A 17,394-nucleotide genomic window follows, 5' to 3' on the forward strand; every position below is an offset into this window, starting at 1 on the left:
AATTCACTTATTAGCTCTAACAGCTTTCTTGTGGATTCTTTGGGATTTTCTATACATAGGTTCATGTCATCTGTGAGTAGAAACAGCTTTACTTCGTGCTTCTCAATTTGGATATCTTTTATTTCTTTTCTTAGCTTAACTGTTCAAAGAATAACTTCCAGTAAAATATTAAATAATAGTGGTGAAAGCAGGCATCCTTGTCTTGATCCTGATCTTAGATGGAAAACTTTCAGTCTTTATCCATTGACTATGAGGTTAGCTGCGTGTGGGTTTTTCAGAAATGTCCTTTATCATATTGAGGAATTTCCCTTCTATTCCTAGTTTATTTAGCATTTTTATCATGAAAGGATGGTAGATTTTTGTCAAACGCCTTTTTCACATAAGTTGAGATAATCATGTAGTTCTTTTCCTTTGTTGTATTAATGTGATTGTATTAAATTGACTTGATTTTCTAATGTTGAACCATTCCTGGAATAAATATCACTTAGTCATGGTGTACAAACCTTTTATGATGTGATCTGCTAGTATTCTGCTAAAGATTTCTCCTTCTATATACATAAGGGATAACGGTATGTAGTTTTTTTTTTCCTTGTGCTGGCTTTGTCTGACTTTGGTATCAGGGTAATGTTGGCCTCATTAGAAGTGTTCCCTCCTCTTCAATTTTTTAGAAAAGCTTATGAAGGACTGGTATAAATTCTTCTATAAATGTTTCGTAGAATTCCCCAGTGAAGCCATCTGGTCTAGTATTATTTTTAGTTGGGAGGTTTTGGTTACTGGTTCGATCTCTTCAGTTGTTACGGGTCTGTTGAGATTTTACATTTCTTCTCGAGTCAGTTTTAGGAAGTTTGCGTGTTTCTAGGAATTTGCTGATTTCATCCAGGTTATCTAATTTGATGGCATACGATTGCTTACAGTGTATTCTCTTATAAACCTTTTCATTTCTATATAGTAGTAAAATCCCCATTTTCATTTCTGATTTTAGTTAGTTGCATCTTCTCTTATTTTTTTTCCTTTGTCAGTTTAGCTAAAAGTGTGTTGACTGTACCGATCTCTTCAAAGAACCAACTTCTGGTTTTGTCGATTCCTTTTATTGCTTTTCTATTCTCTAGTTAATTTATCTCTGCTCTGATCTTTGTTAGTTCCTTCCTTTTGAAAGCTTTGGGCTTAGTTTGTACTTGTTTCTCTTGTTTCTTAAATTGCAAATTTATCTTATTATTTTGAGATCTTCTTTTTTAATATAGGCATTTACCACTATAAAATTCCATTTGGGCATTGCCTTCACTGCATCCCATGTTTTGGTACGTTGTACTTTCATTTTCATTTGTCTCTAAGTATTTTCTGATTTCTCTTTTGATTTATTCTTTGACCCACCGATTATTCAACAGTGTGTTGTTTAATTTTCACATATTTGTGTATTTTCCGGTTTTCCTCCTATCACTGATTTCTAGTATTTTCTATGTGGTCAGATAATATACTTCATATGATTTCAATCTTTTAAAATTTATTGAGACTTGTTTTGTGACTTACCAAATTGTATTTCCTAGAAAATGATCCATTTGCACTGGAGAAGAATATGTATCCTGTGCTTGTTGGGAGACAACACGTTTTAAGTACAACACAGCCATGCCCACACACACACAAACATGTGCACACACATAAAAACTACTTCTAACTTTCCTCCTAGCTTTAACTTATTATTCTACCCTCCTATAAAGCTACATCCCCCCAAAATAAACTATTTTCTGATTACCTTTACTATACCACAGGGTGCAGATACTGATAGTTACTTAAACACTACTAATAACAACAGCCTTCCCCAGTCTCTTTACAACTACTTCTTTTTTTAAATGTCTGCCATTTTCCTATAGCTGTATTTCAATATCATAGTGACAAGATATGTAAGGCTTAACAGAAACTCTCTCCCAGTCAGAATGCAGGTCTTAGGCAATTTTCAATCTATCAGCTTCCTAATGCAGTTTATGAGTTCCTCAGTGGTGGAAACAGTTAAACTCTCGACTACTAGATGAAAGGTTGGTGGTTAAAATTCACCCAGAGATGCCTCAGAACACAAGCCTGGCAATCTGCTTCCGAAAGGTTACAGCCCTGAAAACCCTATGGAGCAGTTCTACTCTGCACACATGGGGTCAATCTGAGTCAGAATTGACTCAATGGCAACTAACAACAACAATGTAATTTACAGATTATTAGAGGCTCAAAAAGAGGCTCAATTCTCAGACAATGAAACAAAACTTTTTCATTTGTAAAACTATCGTTAATTTAAAACACATCTATATCAATATTACCTTTCTCCTAGTCTTCATAGAAAAAGTGCCTCGTAAATCTAATACATTTTTTTCCTCCTCAAACAACCCCAAGGCAAGTTTGTCCAAAACATCTAAGCAATACAAAGATTATAACATAAGCATGCCTAGGTTGCTGTAACTCAGAATCGACTTGACGGCAACTAATGACAAAAATATTCAAGAAAAAAAATAAGGTCCAATTTTTAACAACTAACAAAATATCAGGTATTTTTTTCCTTGGTGGTCTTCACTTTGAGCAGATGAACTAATAATAGCATCAATTAATTGAGCATCCAAAATATATCAAGCATTGTGTTTTATATACATCACCAATAAACTTTAAAAAAACCCATAGGGTTGGTGTTGGTTGAGACTGAGAAAGGCTGAAGATCAAAGAGCTAACAAAAAGGACAGAACTAGATTACTTTGCTACAGCAATAAAAATATCCTATACTGTCATGTCCATGTCTTTGCATACATTATATCCTCTTCTGTGAGCATGTTCCTGATTAACTTTTTCAGTTAACTCATAATAGGCTGGGCAAAATACAACTCCTCTGAAATCCCTCCGCTGATCATTCCCTTACATCTCCCCATTTTCAATTTGGACTGGCTTTTTTACTTCCAGTATATTAGTGGATATTCTTCTCCATTCCTGAAATATTCTTTACATATTTACAAAACACATAATATCACATAGAATTATTTATTTGTTGCCTTCCTGCACTAGATTTTACACTCCTTAATAGTAACAACTGCTTCTTTCATCTTTTTATTCTTAGCACAGGCTCGAGTTGCTAGAAATTATTATATGTTGAACAGGAGGCAACATTTTGGTGGCTACATTTTCATGGCTGATTTTTTTTTTTTTTTAATTTTATATACCTCTCCATATAAAGATTAAAAATTCCCAAATAAAGAAAGAGAACAAAAATAACTACGGGAAGGCAATATTCTCCAAGAGTTCCAAGAATTTATATAATACTCTGAACGACTGCATCTAAAATACCCATATTTGCTTTGTGAATAGAACTCTGTCTATAAATACAGAGAAATGGATCTGAAATATGAACCTGGAGTATTTTAAGAGAATGCCTGAACATGTACCTGAGATACGAGACATCCTTGTAGAAAAGTAGCACTGCTCTAAGTCTTCAAAATGAGCAGTGAGTCGTTTTCGTCTTGATGCTAATGTGCTGTTATACCAAGGCTGTTTCTTTGTCTAAGGTGATAACAAGAAAAGACAGGTGCTTTTAAGTTAGAATAAATCATTCTCCTCTGTGCAGAGTATCCAAATGCTTGTGTGTTTTAGTTTCAAAAGTCCATCACATTAAAGTAATAACAAATGTTAAAAAAAAAAAAAACTGTAATTTTTAGATGATATTTTCTGATAAGAACCAAATCTGTTCATTTTTTACGCTAAAAAATGATCAGAAATAAGATCCAAAGGTCAGTTTTACAAAACTAAAATGAGAAACTTCTTTCAGCTCTTAAAATTAAATGAAAATAGTTAGAATTCATTATTAACTGTCATTCTGAAAATCAGAATTTTAAAAATCACAATATCCGGAAATTGTCAGAAAACAACTATCAAATAAAAAACTAATTTTTTAATCACCCCTAAGCAATGCAGTCCTCTGAGGTGTAGACCCTCTGAATTATAGCAACAGTGCTTGACTATAGAAAATATTCAACACTGACACTGTATTTAGGAGCAGCAATTTGTATGTACTAATACTTTGGCACGTTCATTATAAGAACAGAATAAATGAATCATATATATATGTATATATATAGTTAAAGACAACAAACTTCAAATTTATGGGCATATTCCACTGTCATCGAGTCAATTCCAAATTCATGGCAACACTACGTGTTACAGAGTAAAACTGCCCCATAGGGTTTTCCTGGATGTAAACTTTATGGAGCCAGACTGACAGGCCTTTCTTCTGTGGTACCGATGGGTGAGTCTGAACTGCTGACCTTTAGGTTAGTGTGGTGTAATGAATTACTTAATATGACTTTTCTCACCATGGTCTTGTAACTCCTACCCAGGTGATTGGGCGGGGCTGTGCAAATAACGTAATTGTGGCCCACCAAGGGGACTGGTCAGTCTTGCCTTAAAAGAGAGCCAATTCCAGAGCAGAAGGAAGAGCCCACCACCATCAACGAAGGAGAGACCCGCAGGAGACAGCACAGTGGGCTTCCTGGTCCACAGACCGAGAAAGCTGAGTGCCTTTGGACAGAGACTGAGAGCCAGGAGAAGCCTATGCCTGACCCACGAATTTGGGACTTGCCAGCCTCCACAACTGTGTGAACCATTTTCTTTACACAGTTCATGAGTTCTGTGAGACGTTGCGGCGAGTAGGGAACCCAAAGACAGGAGGGAGAGTACTGAGGGCAGAAGGAGTATAGTTGATGTTAGAGATGATAGAGTGGTACAACAGCTTGAAAAAGTTTGACATTTGGGACATCTTTAACCTTCCCCTCATAGGAAATAGCTTTGTGCTGATCCTTATAAAAGAAATTATTCGTTCAGTTGGTGTCAGAATGACGGGTTTTGCGGCAACAGCCCCGACTCACTGGAACAGGTGGTTGTAGAAAAAAGGGGATAAACAGGAGAATGAGAAACCTTTGGTTTCTGGATGGGATAAAAAACACCTGTGGATTGAAGCAGCTGTTACGTTGCAATCAGTTACCCAAGGCAAAAGCTATTCATGGGATTTAGGAAGGGTGGATCTAACTCCTGAGGAATTGGCTAACTGGATGCATATGGAAACACAGAGTGGTAAGAAAAGGGCCAGACATACAGTTCCTTGGTTTCTGATATCCATTAACAGCTGCAATGGCAAGGAAAAAGAATGTAGGGGCTGATTTTAGCACTGAATCAAACCCAGTTCCGGTCCAGTCAGAGCTATGACTGCTAGTCTCAGGGCCGACCTGGAAAGGAAAAATTGGGTCGGAACAACAGGCAGTTCCTGTACAACCGCTGGCCACCAAGGAGGTAGTCCGGGAGGGAAATGGGCAAAATGAAGGAACTATAGAAACCAGGGGGTATAGTGTAAAGGAGTTGCTTCAATTTGTAGATGGGTATCATCAGCTTCTCGAGGAACCGTTACTAAAGTGGATTGTGAGAGTGTCTAATTTAGGGGAAGTGCCCTTAGTTTGGAATGCCGCAGAATGGAAGAGTATGTTTGGGTTGACACAAGGCCCACAACTCACTATGGAATAATCACAAATGATTATACAAGATCCACTCATACAGCAGGTTAACCCAGAGGGGACGGCCAGCCTAATAGACTGGATAAAATCTGCAGTGAGATTTGTTTACCTTGAGAAGGGAAACTGCCCCTCTCCCGCTCTAAATACCCAATGGAACACTCCAGAGGAAGCATCTGATGTGCTGCTTATGCAAGCCATGGAATGGCTTTACATTCATCAAGATTCATCAAATGAGTATGTCCCTTACACAGGTCATGGTAGATATGGCAATCAAAGGAGCCCCTTCTACATGGGAACCCCATGTAACCTTGTTACTGCAAAACAAAGCAACAATCCAAGACGCCTTGTCAGATCTGTTGGCATAGTTTCCCTGCATGGGCCTTACAGAGACAAGAAACGTAAGGATGATTTATAGGAGAATGGGAAGAGCCAGTGGGGAAAGATATTACCCCAGAAGGACAGAGATTTTTAGATGGTTACTAAGAAATGGGATGAATGTAGCAGATGTTGATGGAGTAGAGACAAAGGTTCTAAGGCAGCACTACAGGAGGTTGGGTGGGTCAACAGAAATTCCTGCTAGTCCCCCAATGTTAAAGAGGCCTAAACAAGTCCGTCCCATTCATCCCAGCCAGGAGGTACTTAATGATGGAAATTCCTGTCTGGGACCATATGAAGCAGAGGCTCAGCTAGTTGATCAAGATAAGGATTGACCAGGGGGCCAGGGTCTTCTGGTCCAGCCCCCAGCAGGGGACCCAAGGCCGTATGTACATGTTTGGGTGAAATGGCCCAGGAGTAAGAGATCTTCTTGAGGCTCCTGGACATAGGAGCTCAATGAACTGTAATCCCAAATACTGTCAATAAAATCTTGAAGAGGCCTAAGGTTAGACTAGGGGGATATGAGGATGCAGGAGTTGATGGCACTAACGTGAAAGTCTGGATGAGAACTGGAAGATTTAAGCACATCTTGTATGAAGTAGCTCCATCTCCCTTATTGGAATGTATTATTGGTATGGATACTATGTGTAAGTGGGGAACATTCCTTCTACTTGATATTGTAAAACTGAAGGCATGTAAGTCTGCCCCCAGACCAGTACTGATTGGGCATGCTAAACGGGAACCATTAGAACTGCCTGAACCCACTCAGGTTGTTAATTTGAAATGGTACAGGAGACCCTGGTGGACAAAAGGAGATTACTGCCTTGATTAAAGACATGCTAAAGGCTGGAGTATCGGTGCGAACAAATTTTCTGCAAAACAGTCCCGTATGACCCATGAAAAAGGCAGATGGCTCATGGTGGCTGACAGTAGACTATCGACACCTAAATAAAGTAGTGCCACTTGTGGCTTCAGATGTTCCAGACCTGGTATCAACAGTGGAGAAAATACAGCAGGCTAAAGGAGACTGTTATTCAGTGACTGATCTTGCAAGTGTCTTTTTCTCCATACCAATCTCAGAAAAGAGCCAGCCGCAGTTTGCTTTCACTACATTGCCACAGGGTTACCTGAATGCACCAGGTCACTGTCAGAGTTTGCTTAGAAGAGACTTGGACTTGGTGCGCATCTCAAGTATGGCTATGGGGCATATTCCCTGGGGGTAAAGCCCTACATATGGCTGGCAAGTTGATTATATCAGACCAATGGCACCAGGTGGCTACAATGGGTCCTCACAGGAATAGAAACCTACTCTGGACTGGGCTTTGCATACCCTGTGATAGATGCAAATGCCAAAAATACCATTAAGGGATTGGAACTAAAGATACTGTACCAATTTGGGCCACCGAGTTATATTTCATCAGACCAAGGAACACACTTTACACCCCATAGGTTCAGCAATGGGCCAAGAAACATCATATTAAATGGACATACCATGCTGCATACCACCCTCAGAGTAGCAGTTTGATAGAGAACTGGAATGACCAAGGGAAACATTTTGTTATCGAAAAAGGGGGTGGGGGGGTTAAGGCATGAAGGGCCAGCTCACACGCCTTCATGAGTGTGTGTTCACACTCAACATGAGGACAAAGGGAGGATGCTGGTGCTACTGTACAGTTCTTTCCCACAACACCCAAAACTGCTTTCCTCCTGCTGGATGCTGCAGTTTCAGGACAAGGGATGCAGCTGTGGGTGCCAGAAGCATGGGTGATCCTTAAGCAAGAGACTATAACTATACCCCTGAACATGCATGCCAGAGTTCCCAAGGGCCTGATGGAATGGATTGTACCTTCCCCACATCTGGCAAAACTGAGGCTGATGGTAAATACTGCCATACTCCCTAGCGGGTGAGATAGCCCACTAGTGTTATTCCTATGTAACCCTACCCAACAAGAATGGGAGTGGACTCAGGGGGAAGCACTTGCTAGACTGGTCTTGCTGCCAGCAATCTAGACTAGCATAGCTGCTGAACCTGATGTTCCTTCCCAAGGTGGAAAAGTTTGCATAAAAATAAATGACAAATGGAAGAAAGGAGAAATAAAAGCTGAAGGTAAAGGAATGAATAAATGGGTTATGCAGCGGGGGAAACCTAACATTATGTTGATACCTCGAGGGAGACTCAGAGCAAGGGAATAACTTTCTCTCAGTTGAATTTTGTCAGAGGCCAAAAATGGGGAAGATGAGATGACTTTTGGAGAACCTGACCACATCAGATGGAAACCTGCAGCAGAGCTGAATGGCTGATACCTGAGCAAATTTACCCTTTGGAATCTTTGCCCTATTGAAAGACTAATTGTTAATGACTGTTTTGGACTGGTAAAATGATTGGGAGGGGAGGTTATCCTCCAAATATGAAAGAACCATGGCTAGAAAAGCCAGGGAGTGGCCTGTGGTGTGATGAAATTCTTAGTATGGCCTTTCTCGCCATGGTCTTATAACTCTCACCAAGGTGATTGGGTGGCGCTGTGCAGGTAAGATATTGTGGACCACCAAGGGGACTGGTCAGTTTTGCCCTAAAAGAGAGCCAATTCCAAAGCAGAAGGAAGAGCCCACCACCACCAAGGAAGGAGAAGCTGGCAGGAGAGACCCGCAGGAGAGAACAGCAGGAGACGGCACAGTGAAGCTCCCATCCCACGAAGCGAGCAAGCTGAGTGCCTCTGGGCAGAGACTGAGGGCCAGGGAGAAGCCTATGCCTGACCCATGAATTTGGGACTTGCCAGCCTCCATAACTGTGTAAGCCATTTCCTTTATACAGTTCGTGAGTTCTGTGAGACGTTGCAGCAAGTTAGGGAACCCAAAGACAGGAGGGAGAGTACTGAGGGGAGAGGGAGTAATTGATGTTAGAGATGATGGAGAGGTAAATTAGCTTGGAAAAGTTGAACATTTGAGACATCTTTAACTTCTGCCTCAGAGGAACCAGCTTCGTGCTGTTCCTTATAAAAGAAACTATTCTTTTAGTTCGTAATCCAGCACAAATGCATTTGCACCTCCCAGGAACCTTACTGACATATAAATTATGTAAAAAGCAAAAGTAAGTGATCCTAAATATATATTACTTATTATATTTTTATGACTCAAAGGAGAGGACAATTACTTCACAAATAGTTTTTATCTACTACGCTTCAGGCATATAAAGAGATACAGAGATGAGACTCATAGTGAGATCTTGAGATTACACAGTCCACAAATGAATACCACAATGTCAAATGCATTAAGTAAGAAGTACTAGGGCAACCAAACACTCCATAATGTCCCTGCTAATTAAACTACATGTTAGGTAAAAATCATATTCTAAAGTACTGCTTGACTCATAAGAAAGCAATTTCAAAAGACAAAAAATAAACTAAGAAGCTGAACTCAGAAAGATGGTAAAGAAAATATAAATCCACATAAGAAGGAAGAGAAGAAGAAACGACTTATCTGGGTGGTCGCTGGGTGGCACAAGCAGTTTGTGATCAGCTGCTAACCTAAAGGCTGGTAGTGTGAACCCACCCAGCAGTGCTGCGGAAGAAAATCCTGGTAGTCTGTTTCTGTAAAGACTACAGCCAAGCCAAACCAAGAGTAATATATCCTGTAAAACTGTCTCTCAAAAAAACAAAACCAAACCCACTTCCACTGAGTCAATTCCGACTCATAGCGACCCTAGAAACAGAGCAGAACTGTCCCATAGGGCTTTCAAGAAGCAGCTGGAGGATTTGAACTGTTGATCTTTTGGTTAGCAGCTACAGCTCTCAACCACTGTGCCACTAGGGCCTCCTCTCTCAAATATGATGGTGCGATTAGATCATTTCCAGATAAACAGAAATTAAGGGAATTTGAAAAACCAAACCAATCTTACAACATATATTATAGGGAGTCCTTCGGTTAGAGAACCAACAATATCAGACAACAACCACAGCCTAAGACACAGGACAGCATCAACCAGATACCAACCTAGGTCAAGAACTCTTGATAATAAAACAAAGCTATAAGACTTAAAACAGGGAAACAGAGAAGTCAATCTATAAATGACGACCACATCGAAACAATAAAAGGGATAATGAACAGTGTAGGTACAGAACTTTCAAATGGAGAGGAAGTCAAGGTGATATCAAGTAATAAAAGACCAGTTCTTAAACTTGAAACCAAAAGCACAATCCAAAAAAGAAGAAAAAGAAAAAAAAAAAAAAAAGATAAAGTGGACCACATCAAAATTAAAAACTTTTCTTCTGTGAAAGACAAGGTCAAGAGGAAAGAAAGATGAGCTAGAAATTGGGAAAAAATACATGTAATCAAACGTCTAAAAAAGACCTTCTTGCTGTTGTTAGGTACCACTGAGCTGGTTCTGACTCACAGTGACCCTACATACAATGCAAAGAAAAATTGCCTGGTCCTGTACCATCCTCAAAATCATTGCTATGTTTGAGCCCATTTTTGCAGCCACAGTGTCAATATTGTCAAAGGTCTTTCTCTTTTTCAATGACCCTCTACCTTACCAAGCATGATGTCCTTCACCAGGGACTGGTCCCTGCTGAGAATATGTTCAAAGTACATGAGATGAAGTCTTGCCATCCTCACTTCTAAGGAGCATATTGGCTGTACTTCCAAGACAGACTTGTTCATTCTTCTGGCAGTCCATGGTATATTCAATATTCTTCATCAACACCATAATTCAAAGGCGCATCTTAGTCCTCAAAGTGACATCTTTGCTTTTCAACACTAAAGAGGTCTTTTGCAGCAGATTTGCCCAATACAATATGTCGTTTGATTTCCTGACTGCTATTTCCATAGGCGTTGATTATAGATTCAAGTAAAATGAAATCCTTGACAACTTCAATATTTCCTCCATTTATCATGATGTAGCTTATTGGTCCAGTTGCGAGGATTTTTGTTTACTTTATGTTGAGGTGTAATCCATACTGAAGGCTGTAGTCTTTGATTTTCAGCAGTAAGTGCTTCCAGTCCTTTTTGATTTCACCAATTGTTTCACCAATTGTGAACACCAGTTGTGTCATCTGCATATCACAAGTTCCTAATAAGTCTTCCTCCAAGCCTGATGCCTCATTCTTCTTCATACAGTTCAGCTTCTCAGATTTTTTGCTCAGTTACAGAGTGAATAAGTATGGTGAAAGGATACAACCCTGATGCACACCTTTCCTGATTTTAAACCACACTATATGCCCTTTTTCTGTTCAAACAACTGCCTCTTGGTCTATGTACAGGTTCTGCATGAGTACAATTAAGTGTTCTGGAATTCCCATTCTTTGTAATGTTATCCATCATTTGTTATGATCCACACAGTTGAATGCCTTTACATACTCAATGATGCACAGGTAAACATCTTTTCAGTATTCTCTGCTCTTGCCAAGATCCATCTGACATCAGTAATGATATCCCTCATTCTATGTCCTCTTCTGAATCTGGCTTGAATTTCTGGCAGTTCCCTGTTGATGTACTGCTGCAACCGCTTTTGAATGATCTTCAGCAAAATTATACTTGCATATGATATTAATGATACTGTCTGATAATTTCTGCATTTGGTTGGATCACCTATCTTTGGAATAGGCATAATTATGGATCTCTTTCATTTGGCTGGCCAGGTAGCTGTCCCAAATTTTCCTGGCATAGACGAATGAGCACTTCCAGCACTGCATCCATTTATTGAAACATCTCAATTGGTGTTCCGTCAATTCCTAGAGCTTTGTTTTTTGCCAGTGCCTTCAGTGCAGCTTGGAATTCTTTCTTCAAAACAATCGGTTCTTGTGAATACTCTATCTCCTGAAGTGGATGAGTGTCAACCACTTCTTTTTGGAATAGTGACTCAGTATATGCCTTCATCTTCTTTTTATGATTCCTGTGTCATTCAATATTTTGCCCATAGAATCCTTCAAAATTACAACTCAAAGCTTGAATTTTTTCTTCAATTCTTTCAGCTTGAGAAATGCTAAGCATGTTCTTCCCTTTTCGTTTTCTCAACCCAGGTCTCTGAACATTTCATAATATTTTGTCTTCTCGAGCTGCCTTTGAAATCTTCTGTTCAGCTCTTTTACTTCATCATTTCTTCCGTTTGCTTTAGCTACTCGATTTCAAGAGCAAGCTTCAGAGTCTGTTCTGACATCCATTTTGCTCTTCTCTTTCTTTCCTGTCTTTTTAATGACTTTTTGTTTTCTTCATGTATGACATCCTTGACATCATCCCACAACTCATCTGGTCTTCAGTCATTACTGTTCAATTCATAAATTCTATTCTTGAGATGGTCTCTAAATTAGGATGAGATGTACTCAGAGTTGTATTTTGGACCTCGTGGATCTGTTGTAATTAATTTTCTTCAGCTTCAACTTGAACTTGCATATTAACAGTTGATGATCTGTTCCACAGCTGGCCCCAGCCTTGTTCTGACTGATGATACTGACCTTCTCTATGGTCTCTTTCCAAAGGTGCAGTGGATTTGATTCCTGTGTATTCCATCTGGCGAGGTCCACGTGTATAGTCGCCATTTATGCTGTTGAAAAAAGGTATTTGCAATGAATAAATCGCTGGTCTTCCAAAATTCCATCATGTGATCTCCAGTGTCCTTTCTATCATCAAAGCCATATTTTCCAACTGCCAATCCTTCTTCGTTTCCAACTTTCATATTCTAATCACCAGTAATTACCAGGCATCCTGACTGCATGTTTGATTCAGACTGTAGAAGTTGGTAAAAATCTTCAATTTCCTCCTCTTTGGCATTAGTGGTTGGTACGTAAATTTGAATAATAGTTGCATTTACTGGCCTTCCTTGTAGAGGTATGGATATTATCCTATCACTGACAATGTAGTTCTTAAGGATAGATCTTGAAATGTTCTTTTTGATGAATGCAATGCCATTCTTCTTCAAGTTGTCATTCCTGGCATAGCAGACCATATGATTGTCTAATTCAAAATGGCCAATATCAGTCCATTTCAGCTCACTAATGCCTAGGATAATGATCTTTATGAGTTCCATTTCATTTTTGACAACTTCCAATTTTCCTAGATTCACACTTTGTACATTCCAGATTGCAATTAGTAACGGATGTTTGCAGCTGTTTCTTCTCATTCTGAGTTGTGCCACAACAGCAAATGAAGGTCCCAAAAGCTTGACTCCATTCACGTCATTAAGGTCAACTCTACCTTGAGGGGGCAGCTCTTCCCCAATCATCTTCTGAGCACCTTCCAACCTGAGGGGCTCATCTTCTGGCACTATTATGAGACAATGTTCCACTGGCATTCATACGGTTTTCACTGGCCAATTTTTTTAGAAGCAGATTGCCAGGACCCTCTTCCTAGTCTAAGTCTGGAAGCTCCACTGAAACCTGCCCACCATGGGTGACCCTCCTGGTATTTGAAATACCAACGGTATTGCTTCCAGTATCACAGCAACATGCAAGCCACCACAAGTACACCAAGTGATTCTGGACAGGATCTTTAACCAGGATAAATTTTTTTTTCTTTTGCTCTAAAGGACATTGTTGGGGAAATCGCCGCAAATTAAGTGAGTTCTTTCAGTTTGATGATAATATCAGGATGTTAATTTCTATATTCTCACCACCCTGTGGTGGGAAAAAAATACAAGCCATGTATATCACAGATAAAGGGCTAATATCTATAATATATAACAGTCCTCAAAACTGAACAAGATCAAAAACCTTATAGAAATAAACAGCCAAGAAATATGTATATATAATTCACTAAAAAATACATTAAAATATCAGTATTTATATGAAAAGATGCTAAACTTCACTCAATTTGAAAAACACGAAACTACTCTGTGATATACTTCTCACCTAACAGATTGGCAAAAATTACGACAACTCATTCTGTGAGAAAGGCTGTGGGGAAACAGGTACACTCACACATTGCTGGGGAAAATGCAAATTGACACAATCTTTTAGGATGGAGGAATGGGGAGACTTGGCAATTTCTTTACGTTATCTTTGTAGAAGAGGAAAGAAAGGTCTTCCCTATAGCAGAATGCTAATTAATACTTTGGAAGAAAGAAGTAATTAGAAAATCAACATCTGGCAACCACCATATTAACGATTATTTCAAGTAAGATTAACAGATGCTTAACAGTAACTTTACAGTATAAAAATCTGACATGCACCACCTTAATCAAATGATCAGAGTTAACATTACTAGTACTGAGACAAACAGCCATCATGTGCCTCCAGACATTACAAAACGAGAAAGATATACCTCACTTTTGTGGTATTCCTGACAAAAATGGATTACCTGAATCTAATCATCAGAAAACATCAGTCAAACTCTAACTGAAGGATATTTACCAAAAAAAAAAAAAAAAAAAAATTTTTAACTCTTCAAAAAGGTCAATTTTGAAGTACAAAACTGAGGAATTGTGCCAGTTTAAGAAAGATTAAATTCACATGACAACTAAATGTACCAAATGATTCTGGACTGGGTCCTTAACCAGGAAGAAAATTTTTTTTTCTTTTGCTCTAAAAGACATTGTTGAGGGAACTGCTGCAATTTAAGTTTAAGTGAGTTCTCTCAGTTTGATAATAATATCAATGTTAATTTCCTGATTTAGCTAATTGTACTATGGTATGTGAAAATTCTAAAGCAAAATCAACAGGCAATTTAAAAATCTAGAACTATAAAATAACTGTAAATAAAGTTTGTATTTTTCGAGCTTTACTTACATTATATAATTAGAATATTCCAATTCCATTTCACCTGGAAAATGCTGCTTTTAACAGCGGTAAAATAACCCATCCTACACCTGCAGCACAATTCCTATGGCTATTCTATTATGGTTGGGCACATTTATTTCTCCAGATTTTTTGCTCAAAAAAATAATTCTGGGATATAATCTTTGCATAGTACTTTGAATCATTCTTTACAATAAATTTCTATGTGAACAATTACCTTTAACTCTTTTCAAGTTTGTGATAATAAATATTGCCAAGTTGTCTCTTCTGAAAGACTACCATACCAACTCTCTCCCTCTCTTCCGTATCCCCACTCCACACGCACAGACACATACACACACAGAGCAACTAAGAGCATTTCCCATTTTAAAACATCCTCCTGAATTTAGTCATACCTATTAGGTGATATCTTTGGTACTTTATATCAGTTTGTATGTACTTTTATAATTGGGAAACTAACTAGTAACTCATATGTAGGCTGAAGGTATTAATTTTTTTTTTTTAACCATGTTCTTCATCCATTTTTCTCCCTGTTTGGAGCTTTCATCTTCTCCTTAATAGTTATTGAAAAGCTTTTTACATTTTGAAGCATTTAAACCACTTACTATCAAACTTACAACACCCTTCTCAGCCTAGGTTTAAATTTTGTTTATGGTGCTTTCTAGTATATAGGCTTCTTTCTTAATTTCTATATCTCCATTGTTATGTATCATTATTTAACTGATGTGGACTCTTTCAGTAAGTGATAAAACAGGTAGCTAAGTTTCTCGTAAATGGTTACCACTGATCTGCATGACCACCTTAAAACAAACAAAAAAACAGTTGCCATCAAGTCACTTCCAAATTTTGGGGCAACTCCATGTGCTGCAGAGCAGAACTGCTCCACAGAGTTTTCTTGGCTATAATCTTTATGGAAGGAGATCACCAGGCCTGTCTTCTGAGGCACTGCTGGGTGGTTTGAACCACCAGCCTTTAAAGTTAGCAGTCCAGTGCACCACCTATGGGCCTCTGCCATAGGCTAAACTCCTTATACCTTTTCGATGGATTTTAATTTTTATTCTGCTCTTTTGTTACAACAGCCTTAGAATAAAATTTGATAGCTAGTTGGGTAAATGCCTTCATCATCATTATACTCTAAATCATTCGTCTTACCAAATAAACTTTAAAGATAGTTGGTCATACTCTCAGTATATTCTTAAAAGATATTCTTCAGATTCACTTCCGGCAACACGGTGTTCTAGGCAGAAGCACCATGCCGTCCCTCCACAGCAAAGATCCGAAAAACTAAGCCAAACAGAGAAAACAGGAATCCTGAAACCCTAAACATCAATTTAAGAGATAAAGAACTCAGCCAAGCACCAAATGGAATAAGAAACTGACAGAGAACAGACAGCTAGGAGACATACATGGAGAGGTCCCCTATCAGCTAATGCAGCACGGATCTGCCATCTTGGACTTCTATCACAGACCAGCAAACAAGGGGTACAAGAAAGCAGCTTCATGAAGCTTCCAGCAGGAGACGAAACAACCGGTAACTGGCGATATACGCTTTCCCGCCCCCTACCCTTCTTCACCACCACTCGGCCTCCTCTGCTTCCCGTGGCCACAGGCTCTTCGCTGGGAAGCACCAGCTGCTTGGATTCCACTTGCCCTCATGGCCGACTCCCTGAGTGCCATTTGTTGGCTGCTGGTGTTGCTTTTTAACGCTTCTTCTGATTTCTTCCTTACCTCTCACCACCTCCCCCTCCTTTTGCTCAAATACCTGGCTCCGTGCACCATCTATGCTTCTTCCTGAGGGGCTGTGGAGCTCCATTCAAGTGTGGAACTGCTTCCTGGTCCAGGCTGCCACGGTGGTGGGATCCTGGGGCTTTTTTCTGGTTTGTGTTCAATTGTTTGTTTGTTTTCTTTTTCTTTTCTCAAGTTGGGAGCCTGTTCTGGCCAGGTGGTGCCATGCAGCTTGGGAGCTACCCCCTCAGCTTGCGCAGACGCGCAGAGGGATCCCTGACGGCAATTCTTTTTTGGTGGGTTTTTTTTTTTTTTTCTATTTTTTGGGGGAGTTTTCTTGCTCTTTTTTTTTAATTTGTTTTGGTTTTCTTTTTCCTCTTGTTCCCTTTTTGTCTATCTTCATTAATCAGTTTCTCGTCTCTCTATACCTTTCTTCTCTTCCTTTCCCCTGAATACCTGGTGCTGAATACCTCTACGCCTTCTAGCCAGGCTGTACTTCAACACCTGGGAAGAACTTCCCCAGACCTCGTAGCGACACCAGTGGGATCCCTGGGAGCACTGCTGTTCTTTTTTCTTTCTAATTTTTATTTATTCATTCTTTTTTTTTTCTTCTTCCCCTTTTTGTTTTTCTCCATTTAATAGTCTCTCATCTCTCCATTCCAACCGCAATCTCCCCTAGCACTCTTTTTCTTTGTACGTTTTTGGCTCCTGTTCCTCTCTCCTCTCTCCCATACCCATCTTAGCTCCACACATCACAACCTCCCCCCACTACCCTGCCTACCTGCACCGTGCAGTTAACATCATACCACCAAGGAGCACAGGCATGGCCTACCGGAACCTCCCCTGCACTGATTACCGACCCGCTCTGGTGGCTGTAGTAACTGCCACAAACAACCCATCCCAGCAACTCCTCTTCAGCTAGACCTGCCCTGCTGTCCCATATCTTGAGCGAATGACCTTGCCAATTGGAGAAGGACGCAAAAAGCATCATACCCACAGACGAGCAAACAACAAAGAACACACAGCCCGCCTGCTCAGACATA

At 39.6% G+C, this 17,394-nt stretch overlaps 1 protein-coding gene across 7 annotated transcripts in view; it reads right to left on the reverse strand.

Moving 5' to 3' along the window:
• Nucleotides 1-17,394, reverse strand: part of COP1 (COP1 E3 ubiquitin ligase) — a 235,295-nt gene that overhangs the window by 135,543 nt on the left and 82,358 nt on the right. For all 7 annotated transcript variants that reach the window (XM_004372845.2, XM_023728059.1, XM_023728060.1 and 4 more), the window contains one exon: nt 3,411-3,525. In XM_004372845.2, the coding sequence (XP_004372902.1) occupies nt 3,411-3,525 (115 nt within the window). The remainder of the gene's footprint in view (nt 1-3,410; nt 3,526-17,394) is intronic.

Source organism: Trichechus manatus, unplaced genomic scaffold (genome assembly GCF_000243295.1).
Source record: "Trichechus manatus latirostris isolate Lorelei unplaced genomic scaffold, TriManLat1.0 scaffold00021, whole genome shotgun sequence".
Lineage (NCBI taxonomy): Eukaryota > Metazoa > Chordata > Mammalia > Sirenia > Trichechidae > Trichechus > Trichechus manatus.